The sequence below is a fragment of the Acanthisitta chloris genome, unplaced genomic scaffold, assembly GCF_000695815.1.
Source record: "Acanthisitta chloris isolate BGI_N310 unplaced genomic scaffold, ASM69581v1 scaffold18137, whole genome shotgun sequence".
Taxonomy (NCBI): Eukaryota; Metazoa; Chordata; class Aves; order Passeriformes; family Acanthisittidae; genus Acanthisitta; species Acanthisitta chloris.
The window spans coordinates 10,887-22,400 of NW_008681137.1; the positions used below are offsets into that span (position 1 = coordinate 10,887).

Genomic DNA, 11,514 nt, shown 5'->3' on the forward strand with positions numbered 1-11,514 from the left:
CACAGAGAGCACAACCTCATGCTACAAGATGCCTTGAAACTGAGCTGCAGAAGAGGTGCAGGGGGAGCACAGCCCTCACAGCCACCCCATGTGCCATGGCCATGTGTCTCCAGGTGCCCTCACCTCATCCTTGGCTGCTCAGCAGGGCCAAGGCCTCTATCACTGGCCCCAGAAGCAAGTCTGCAAGAGCAAACCTCTTTCTTCCCTGCCACCCCCTCCAGTCTGCACTGTTTGGTTCATGTGTTTCAATCCTCACAGCACCAGCTCTAGCTGCTGTTTCAGGGCAGAGCAGCATCACAGCACAGCCAGGGAAAGGGAGGAGACCTCAGTCAAGTACAACTCAAAGAGCAGCCACCAGGTCACTCTGCTAGACACCAATTCCTGTGCAACACCAGACACTGAAGCAGAGGCCAAGGCCTCAAGAAATTGCTGATCAATACTTCAGTGCCCCCAGTTCACCTTGTGCCACCCCTTCCTGCCTGCTGCAGGGAGCAGGGATGCAATTAAAGACCAGATCCAGGTAAAGGATACACTTTTGAATCCTTCTTGACTTCTTCCAGCCATTTCTTGCTGCTCTCAATCCTTCCTTCGATGCTCATCTTCCCTGGTTCATGGAACTGGGAATGCTGGAGCAGCTGGATTTGTTTCCTGTGGCACACCAGAGAGAAACAATATAAGTGGGGAAAAAGAGGTCTGGGCAGAAATGATCCCAGAGATGAGAAAGTGATGCTGCCAAAGAAAACCAACCCCCTGAGCAGAGCACGTGGCAGTGAGCAACTAAGAGGATAACATCTACTTAATATGCAGCTTATAATTTATGCAGGTGACCTAATAATTATTTCAGAGATAATTCCAGCAGCACAATGAAAGAAAACTCAAGGAAGAAGACCCTTACACTGCAGGGACATATCCTAGCTTGTTGTCCAGAGGCTTGGAACTCCTACTGAGTGATGGGAACCCACCTGGAAAACAGACATTGAGAACAGACCCCTCAAAAATCAAGAGTCTTGATATCTGGGTGCATTTGCTTTCCTGTGCCATGGTCACACTGTCCCTAAGAGCTGAGCCACCTGCCAAGGACACGGTGGAGTAAAGGAACCAGAGATGGTGATCCCTATGTGCCATTCAGAGGAGGCTCCCAGGGAAGAGAGCTGTCTCCCCTCGTGTTCCCTGCTTTAGGAACAGCTGCTTTCTGGGGGGTGTATTAAAGAGCAGGATGACAAGATCAGCCTTAAGCTGTACTTCCTGGAACGAGCTTCTCATTCCTTATCCCATTAGCACCCTTCCCATGAGCAGCACCAGTGCATCCACCCTTCCAGCACTGGAAAGGTGAGACAGTTACAACTTGCAGGGCTGAGGAATCAAAAATTGTAGGCAGGTGGATGAAGGAGAGGAGAATTACCTGGGAAATATCTGTGCCATTTCTCTGCCAGGATCTTGTCCACTGACTGCCCTGAGGAGGGACTAGAGCTGAGCCCAGTGCTCTGGGCCCACTGGTCCATGGCAGACACCCTGGGGGGAGGCCCCAGGGAGCTGCCTGCCTGCAGACCTGCCAAGCAGGAGTATGTGGAAAGAGGGATACCATCCCGTGGTCTCGAGGTGAGGAGAGGAGACTGGTGATGGCTCAGGGAGTCCAGGACACCCATGACCCTGTTCACCTCTCCACTGATGCACTGCAGGGAGTCCCTCAAGTGCTGGATGTCCAGTTGAGGGGCAGGCTGTAAATCCATTCTCAAATCATCTGGAAGAAGAGAGGGGAAGAAAGGGATCATGAGCAAGCCCTTGCAAGAGCAGCCTGCAAGCAACCCAACCATCCTGTCTTCCTGCCCTTCTTCTTCCTGCACAACTCCAGTTCCAGGCAACTAAAGGCCAACAAACAGCACAAGCAGCAGAGAGAATTGCAGCAGCCTCCCCTGTCAGGGATGTGAGGAAGGGGAAGCCCAGACTCCTGCAGAGGAGCAATACAGCTCTGTGACAGCAGAGGGAAGAGCTGAAACCAGATTTTATAATCCACAGAGATTTAAACAGCAAATTCATGCACAGATTTCATCTCTCTTTTCTGCCACTACAGGCAGGAAACAAGTTTTTCCAGTCAAGTGTCATACACAGAGCAGTCCCAGCCATGGGGACCAGACCTGCCTTAGACACTACTGAGCACAGGTAGGAACAACAGGTACATCAGAGGTGAGAGGGAAAGTCAGAACAGGTCTAGAGCTTCAGTTGTTGGGAACTGCACATGGAGCCAGTCAGGCACTTACATTTGGTCTGATACGGATTCACACTGGATGAGCTGCTTGTGTCGTCAGAGCTGCTTAGATCAAAAGTCACCATCTTCTTGCATGTATCACTCTCCACTGGATCTTCATCTGAGAGCTGGTCAGGAGGAAAACAATGCCAATAAAACCTGCTGTATTGTCCCTGAAACATAAAACCCCCTGGAATATTGCCTACAGCTTGTCTACACAGGCTGAACTCAGCCAAGCACAGGTCAAACAAGCCAGACTCATCTTCAGTCCCTGACAGCAAAATCTGAATGCCAAGAGGCTGCCTGGGCTCTGAAAGTGCTAGAGGCCAATTGAGCAGCCACGTGAATTGGCCCTTCTGGGCAGAAGTCAACATGTTTTGTGCTTTAAATAACCCTCACAATTCTTGCTGGGCTCTTTGCACCAAGGGCAAGTGCTTGACCATCAAAGGTCTTGTGCTCTTGCATCTGCTGCTGCCTTGCTTAAGGCCATGTGGTTCCAGGCAGAGCCAGAGATTCCAAGGCCTGCCTTGGTCAGGAGAGCAGACTCACACCAGGAGACCTGCCCTTGTTTTCTCCAGGCTCAAATCATGCAGCTTTTCCAGGCTGCAGCCACACACTCAACAGCCTCTTGTGCTCTCACAGGAAGTGCTTCCAAAATCCAACTCTGCTGGCAAACATCAGTCTTTGGCCACCAGTTGAAAGCCCTCACAGGGACCACAAGCCCTGCAGAGATTCCAGCCTGGGAGAGGAGGCCAAGAGCTTTGGGCAGACCCTGGGAACGATGCTGTGCTTACCTCCTCCAGCAGTGAGGACTCCAGCTGGCTGAGCTTCTCCTCTTTCTTCTTCAGCAACACCTGTCCTTTCTGCATGGCTGACTTCATCTTGTTCAACTGCTTTGCTTCCTGCAGTGGATCAACAGCCAAATCAAACCAGAGCGACAGGAAATAATCTGCATTAGCAGTTTGGGTGACTTTCAGTGTCTCAATTCTGCCCAGCAAAGGAAATGCTGTGCTGGAGTGAAACTGCTCCCAAATCCTCGAGAGCATGGGGAGTGGGGAGTGTGTGGAGGGCAGAGCACATGGCTCAAAGCAAGTTCAGCCCAAGGAGGAGGAGGTTTCACTTCCAAGCCCTGGAAGGAAGAGCCAGGAACTGAGCCCAGGGCTGTGGGATGGTTTGTGCAGCCACAACACCCAACACCTGGCAGTGCCCAGGACTCACCTCCTCCAGCTTCTGGCGCACACCCTCCAGGAGCTGAGAGCTCTGAGGATCCTTCACAGCCTCCTGCAGATCCTGGTGCCACTGCAGCCTCGCAGCCTTCAGCGCCGAGTGCCTCTTCCTCATGGAGCGCGTGTGGCGCCGCAGGAACTCCTTGGCATTCCGGAGGGAGATCCCTTCCGCGGAGATGTAGCTCCTGAGGCTGCAGGGAAGAGGCAGCAATGTCTCCTGGCTGCCTGTGCCATCCTGCACACCTCCCACAGCACCTCCCATACGTGGGCTGTCAGTGCACTGTGTGTAAACCCAGGGAAAACCCGAGGAAAAGCATTTCCCAGGAGCAGTTGGCACACAGATACTCACTGATCGAACTGCAGGTCGCCCTCCTCGTGGCTGTGAGAGGCTGGGGAGGCAGGATCTTTGGGTGAGTGCTGAGGAGGTGAAGCATTGCAAAAGCTAGTAAGTATGTACAGAAAGAGTCCCAGGAACCCCCCCAAGATCCGACCAGGAGCAAAAATTCATAATGACATCACCACGGCATTGCCCAGATCCAAACCCAGTGCCTGGGATGCTCTTCACATGACTTTTGTAGGTAGGAAGTACATTTCTATCCTGACTCCAGCCCTGCTTTTGACTCCAGTATCCCTCACTCCACCCACTAACAACAGACAGGAGTCAGCAAATACTACAGAACACATTGATGTCCCTGGCAAAGAAATGCATCCCTGCCTCTCAAATCATTGCACACAGAAGGAACAAAAGCTGGGATTTTCAAGGGAGTTACAGCCTCAGATCTCACATGGCAAACACCTTCACAGACTGCTTTACTCACAGCTTGAGTAGCTTCTCTCAGGTCTTCAATGTGGAGCTCAGGTTTCTTTCTTGGAGATTCCACACTTTCTTCTGCCTCCAGTTCTTTCAGAGCCTCCTGCTTGCTCCTGATTGCTTCCTCCAGCTCACTGCCACAGGAAAAAACAACTTGATCAGGCTGCAGCCCATCCTGGCTGCACAGGTGTCCAAAGTGACCTCCAGATTCCAGGAGAGAAAGGGCCACAGGTGAGCAAGACAATGCCAGTGTTGGGTGTGATGCCATACACATCCCCTGGCTGGGCATGGGAACTGCTTCCCACCCACCCCCAGGAGCTCAGCTATCCCAGGGAAATCTTTGCTTTGCATTTCAGTGCCCCTGTAGCACCCCATTACCCTCACAAGGAGGTGTGGAGGAGAGAAATGAACTCAACAGGCAGAGGCCAAGGGACAAAGTCACACAGGGAGTCACTGATAACCTGGAACCTGCTCTCAGCACCTCTGCACCCACAGGCACCACATCCACCATCAGAATTCCCATGGAATGTGGCCCAGCACCCAGAGAGCTCAGGGGTCAGGGAGAGGTACAGGTGAGGTCAGGGGCACAGGGTGGGTTTGTTTGGTCCTGGAGGAAACCTCTGGCACACACCCGATGCGTTTCTGCAGCCTCTGGCTCCGGGTCTGCAGCACGTCAACCTGTGCCTCCAGCTCAGCCTTCTGGTCCTGCAGCTCCTCCAGCGACTTCCGCAGCTGCCGGATGGACCCCAGGAGGCTGGAATGCTCCCTCCTGCTCTCCTCCAGGCGCAGCTGACAAGCCAGAGCAGCTTCCTAGCAGAAAACCAACAAAACCATCACAGGAATTCCCCCAACGCCAAAACAAGAGGTAAACAGCACGTGAGAGCTCATGAGAGCTCATTACCTGCACAGCTCACAGAGCTACAAACACCCCCCCCACACCAGTCCTGGAAGAACAGGACTGTCTCTTCTCTTTGAGGAACAGCTCAGAGCTGATGCCCCAACCCTGGCAGTGTTCACAGCCAGGTTGGATGAGCCTTGAGCAACCTGCTCTGGTGGGAGGTGTCCCTGCCCAGGGCAGGGGGGTGGGACTGGATGATTTCTAGATCATCCAGAGAATCCAACTGGATTCCAACCCCTAAAATTCTATGATTCTATGATTCTAGCCCCCCTCCCAGCAGGATGCACTCCAGGCTGGGGCAGGGAGGCATTTTCAGCCTCACCATTTAGAAGCAAGTTTGCTTTTTCAAAGCCACAGTTGTAGTGTTGCTGTGCTCAGCCCCTAAAGCAGCACAGCTCCTCTCCAGGGCTCAGGCATACATACATCTCTTTCCAGCTGTGCCTGTCTGTCCTCATCCAGCATCTGCTGCCTTTTCTTTCTCAGGGACTCCTCCTGTGCACGGGTGAGGAAGCAGAGAGTGTCAGAGCCAGGACACTGCTGATGCTGAGCAGCACCTGAAGTACAGAGCTCAGGACTGAGTCTGAAGACCCTTTCAAAACACCCAAGAACCGTTGTCAGATTCAGTTTATGATCTCTGTCCCTCTCACAGCCACTCACAGTCCCCCCTGAAGCACTGAGCAAACCCAGAGCTCAGACTTCCACTGCAAACACCAGCCAAGAGTCTGTACCACCAGGAATGCTTAGCCCTGCTCTGACTTGTAATGGAACTTTTACCTGGGGGGCAGCACAAGCCCTGGCTGAGCATTTCTGCACAGGTCCCCGTGAGCAAACAGCCAAAGGATTGGCAGAGGTTTGGGAACCTCTGTGAGCCCGACAGGCCAACTCACCTGGCTAAGGAGCTGCCCTGATCTGGCTTGGACGTGCTTTGTGCGTATTTCAAGCTCATTCTCAGAGTCCTGGAGTTCTCTTTCCTGCACAGAGATGCTGAGTTGAAGAGAACAGCACGAGCTCCTCCCTCACCAAGCAGAGCTCTGCCACAGGAGGAGCAGCACAAACTGGGGAGGGAGACCTGCACCCTGGGCTGTGGGGGGTGGCAGGGCACGATGGCTCCCAGGCCATCCCCGGCAGCCAAGTCACAGGGAGCAGAGGCAGGTCCTGCTCCTCACCTTCTCCCTGTGCCTGTGCTGCAGGGCAGCGAGTCGTCCCTCCAGCTCTGCCTGCAGAGCCTTCACCTCGGCCTCGTGGAGCTGCCGCAGGCGCGAGGTCTCACTCCTCAGCCCTTCCAGCAGCTCAGCCCTCTGCCTCCGCTCCTGCCCGGGGACAGGAGAACACCCCAGTGACGAACAGAGCTCTCCAGCAAGGGAACACAGGACTCTCTGGAAAGCCAACCCACCACACCTGACCACAGCCACCTCCCAGCCTGGCTGTACCTCCTCCTCGTGCTGCTCCCGGAGCCGTGCCAGGGCCTCCCGGTGCTCCTCGCGCATCCTCTCCATTTTCTCCTCGTGGTCTTTCTCCACTTCCTGGCGTTTCTCTCTCATGAGCTCACTGAGCTGCAGGGATGACACGGAGAGATGTCCCTTTGAACTACAGCATTGCATAGAGTGAACCCCCAAGAATCAACCTCCCAAGGGCTGAAGTCCAGAGTGGGGAGAGATGTGACCTGAGAGGCACAAAGGCAGTTCCCCAGCGAGGTGAGATGCTGTCCTCTCCCCTAAAGCACCACCATCACCCCTGGGCAGGGAACATGGGCTCTCAGACCTTGTTGCACAGAGAGGATGAAGGAATTCTCACCTGCTGCTCATATTTCTTCACTTGAAAGGCTTTTTGCTGCACTTCCTGGTCTGCTCTCTCCAAGTCTTCATGCAGCTGAGCCTCCCTGCTCCTGTGTGCCTCTGCCAGCTGGGTTTGCAGGCTGGAAATGACCTGCCATGAAAGCCACCCACGGAGACTCATCACCCCTCTGAGGGATCCACTGGGTGCCCTCCCACAGAGCCCGAGCTCTGAATCTCACCACCCCCTGCCTGGAGCACAGCCAAACGCTGAGCCAGAGCACAGCCACGTTTGGGAAGGGAAAAAAATTAATGCCACCCTCCCTGGCCACCTTTGGTGACAGTGTAAGGAAAAGGATCCCAACAATTTACATTCTAAGGACACTATCTTTCACCTTGTGATGCTTCTCCTCTGCTGCAGACTTCAGCTGCTGGAGCTCACTTGCAAACTGTTCCTCCAGCTCCTCTGCTGCCTACAGAAACAAGCAAAACAGTCTGCTGGGAAACCTCTGTGTGTGGGGACATACCTGTACAAGATGCATTTGCAATTAACTTCTGTCCATAAGCAGCAAAAAGCACAAAGGTAACTCCCTTTCAAACTGCAGCACGCACAAGGTGCCTTTACTCTCTCTGTGCTTTCTCTCCCAGGAGATCTCCACGGATCTCCATCAAGCTGTGCTGGAAGGACTCAGAACTGCTCCATTCAAGGACTCCCCAGGTCCCTGGAGGACTAAAGCAGCAGCCAAAGAGCTGATAACAGGGCTCAGTTTAGCCTGGAGACACAGTGATCCTCCTCTTGTCTTCGGATGCAAAGTGCAAATTTAAATAACCGCTAGATAAAGACCAGTGTAATAACAACTGGAGGAACTCTCCCAGCCCCAATGTGCCCACCTGGCATCTTCCCTTTCTGCTTAGGTGAGCCATTATTAAAGCATGTGCAGATGTGAGTTAATCTCCACACTTCAGCCCTGCAGTGCTCAGGAACCCAGAGATCTCACCTTCTTCTTCTCCCTGTCTAACCTCTCCCTGAGCTCGCTCAGGAACTGTTCCTTCTCTTGTTCTAGCTCAGTCATCTCTTTCTGCTGGGCTTCCTCCATTTCCAGCTTCATTTTCTCCAGGGCAAGGCGCTGTGTCCTCTCCAGGCTCTCCTTCTCTGCCAGCTGCTGGGATTCCCACTCCTCCCTTAGGTTCTGCAGCGTGGCCTCCTGCTCTGCCCTGGGAGGTGTGCAGCAAGAACACAGAGGTCAGGATTCAGTACTGCACAGTCAGGGCTCAGACCTGCTGCCAGGGCAGGGAAGCAGCTATGGGAGGCTCAGGAGGTGCAAAATCCTTCCCTCCCAAACCTGCAGATTTTATATCCTCAGAGATGGCAGCAGAACTTCTCACCTCATCCTCTCCTCCTCTGCCTTAATCTCTGAGGTGATTTTTGCTCTCAGCATTGCAAGTCTCTCAGCTTCTTTCTCTCTGACAGGCAACTCTTCCTCAAAAGCCTTTGCCAAATCTTCCTCTGGAGTCCTGAGAGACAAGTAACCAGAAAGGAAAAGAAAAGGGTCAGGAGGCTCCCAGTGCTGTTCCACTCCCTGTGCTATTAGATCATGGTTTGGGCTGGAAGGGACCATAAAGACCATTAGTTCCAAGCCTCCTGCTGTGAGCAGGGACACCTCCCACCAGACCAGGTTACTGAGCCCCATCCAACCCGGCCTGGAACAAGTCCTGGGTTTCACACAGCCATCCCTGCCCTATTCCTAGAAGCCTTGTTTGGAAATCCCTCTGTAAAGCATCCAGCATCAGAGTTTCAGATAGTTCCTCTGGGGTAACCTCATCTCCTCTAATGCTCCAATTTCCAGTCCTCTTACTGCCATTGAGCCCAGGATTTGAACACCTGCCAGATGGTAAAGCTCCAAGCACTGAACTGGAAACTTCTCCCAGGTTAACCATAACAGACAGGTTCAGAGCTCTGAAAGCTGCGTGAGCACGGAATCACAGCTCATCCTGCAGGAGGTGTCAGTGCTGGAGAGCCCTTTCCTGGGGCTGACAGCAGAGCACAATCCATCCCAAGATGTGCAGATCCTCACACACAGCACTGTCTGTGCCAGGCAGTCCTGCACTCCTCCTCCTCCCTGAGAGCCTTGTTCTTCCCCACACCTCTGCAAGGCAGCACCACTGCCACGGGGATGGCTACAACAGCACGAGTCTGTGGCCAGCAGCAATGAAATTGCAGCTCAGACAGGCTCTGGGGAGATGAGTGGAAAACACAAGTACCTGAGGGATTGCTCTTTTTGCTGATGAACCTTCTCGGCTCCCTCCTCCTCCTGCTTCACCTCCTCCTGGAATTGCTGAATTTTCTCCTTCTCTGCTTGAAATAAATGTGTTTCCTCTTGCTCAGGCTCTGCCTCCACCTCCTTGGCTATTTCCTCCAGAGATTCTTCACTAGGTTTCTCCAAGGGCTGTTCACACTCAGTTTCCTTCTCAGGTTGCCTATCAAAGAGAGAAAGCTCCTTTGGCAAAGGGGTGACAGAAAACAGTAACACAAAAGGAACAGGAACACCCTCCAAATAGTATCAGCTCCAAACCAAGAATCTCAGAGCCATCTCTTCCAGAAGCTTCACTGCTGACCTCAAGGTCCACCACTGGTGGATGCTCTAGCTGACTCCCAGAGGAGCTCTGACTGATAAAGCACACACAGCCCCAGCAGCACTCCAGGCCTGAATAACTCAGGATTTGGTCCCCTAGGGCTCACCTTGTGAGGGGCAACACAGCCTCCCTTCATGATCTAGGAGCTACAAAACCCTGGCCAGGCTGGCAGGCACAGGAACAGATGCCATCAGTCCCTGCTCCCAGCCCAGGGATTGGAGTTTCTCCTGGACCAGGTATTTCTCTGCAACTGCAACCTAAAGTGTGCTGGGGGTTTGCCAGCTCCAGGCAACAGAAAGCCTCAGAGCTCCAAAAATCCAAACCCAATCTGGTTCTAATTAAGTGGGGTTTTTTCAGACAGACAGCAGCAAAATTATAAGGTCTGGGAGAGGCTGAAGGGGAAGGAGGGGAAAATTGAGATTAGTCTAGGAAGAAAAATGTTAGTGCTTTGCTAGTGCAAGCTGGAGCAAGAAGGTCTCACCGTGCTGTGAGGCTGCAGCATAAGGCAGAGGGACTTCTGTTCTGCCAGGAATCAGGGAGATAACAGCCCCAGTCAAACAGCCTCAAGTCAGAAAAGGTCACTTTGCAGCCATTAGCAAAAAGAACATGATGGAGGAAAGAGTAGTGGGGGAAAATCCTGCATTCCTGGTGCAGCCCATACTGCCTCCTGCAGCAGGTGGCCCTGAGCAGAGCCACTTCCACCTTTGGAGCATCTTCTTCCTTTGTTGTTGCTCCAAAGGAGACTCAGCCAACACACACACATTTACACTACCAAATCCCTAATGAACAGGGGAGACACGTGCTGGTCTCCACAGCAGATTCCTTCTCCACCACCTTGTCCCCAGAGACAGGCTGCCTGATTTTTCCAGTTGCATCTGCTGATCTGTCATTTGACACAGAATGCAAAGTCAGCACAATCACATCTACTGAGATCCTCTGTCAGAGGAGCTCAGGTATGAATTCACAAAGACCAGCAACAGTGCAGCACAGAGCAGGAGCCTGGGCAGAAGCAGAGCTCTGACACCCTGAGCTCTGACCTCATCACCTCAAAGTAACCACGTCCCCAGTGGCTGTAAAACTGGGGAGCTTTGCTGTCCCCCCCCAAGCAAACTCTGTGTGGAGCCATTTACCAGGGAGGGTGGATGTCACAGCCCTGCCAGCGACACTGGTACAGAAGAGGCTTTCCCAAAGACAAAGCAAACAGCTCTCTCTGCCCCCAAGAGAGTCCTGAGGCACAGACCCTGAGGGCTGAGCTGCTCTCACCCTCCCCACCTGCCCCCAGGAGAGTCCTGAGGCACAGACCCCGAGGGCTGAGCTGCTCTCACCCTCCCCAGCACAGACTGCTCACTTGGCACTCAGGCAGTGCAACAGCTGCTGGAGCTCTGCTGTGCCACCAACCCACAGCTCCTGGCTTCACACGCGAGCTCCAGCCCCACGGAGGGGACAGCAGGACAAAAGCTGTCACAACCACAGCAGCAGGCACTGAACAAAGCCCTTACATGTTCTGTGGGGCAGCAAGCTCCTCGGGCTCCACGAGGCTATCCAGCGGTCCCTCCTCCGGCTCCGGGGCTGCAGCCTCCTCCCCACTGGGGTTTTCTAACTCAACACACTTCTCCTGGGGTGTTTCACAAGCACTGAGGTCCCTCTCACTTTGCAGCACAAAAGAGGGGACAGAAGAGCAGATTAGCTCAGAGTCTAGTGGCTGGGGGGGGTGGGCAAGGCAGGGGCCAATGGGACAGGTGACAGAGGTGGGCACCAAGCCATGCCTGCCAACAGGACCTGTTGTCCAAGCTGGGGGTGCCAAAGGGACTGTGAAGCTCCACACCACTCCCACCACCCCCAGTCCTGCCAGACTAACAGGCAGCTGAGGACACAATGGGTGTCAGCCTCAAAATGCTGGATCTCTTCCCTGGGTTATCCTCCTCTTT

General features: G+C 53.6%; 1 protein-coding gene across 1 annotated transcript; it reads right to left on the bottom strand.

Annotated features, from left to right (window-relative positions):
• Window positions 1-503: 503 nt before the first annotated feature.
• On the bottom strand, window positions 504-11,235 carry CEP164 (centrosomal protein 164kDa; the record flags this gene model as incomplete). Its single annotated transcript, XM_009077998.1, has 19 exons — window positions 504-648; window positions 896-962; window positions 1,403-1,741; window positions 2,259-2,373; window positions 3,040-3,147; window positions 3,464-3,662; window positions 3,821-3,888; window positions 4,290-4,416; window positions 4,914-5,092; window positions 5,604-5,672; window positions 6,068-6,151; window positions 6,347-6,490; window positions 6,611-6,733; window positions 6,975-7,106; window positions 7,348-7,425; window positions 7,951-8,167; window positions 8,339-8,467; window positions 9,215-9,430; window positions 11,086-11,235. Coding segments are annotated over 19 exons (2,689 nt in total), but the record flags the coding sequence as incomplete, so codon positions are not given.
• Window positions 11,236-11,514: the final 279 nt, after the last annotated feature.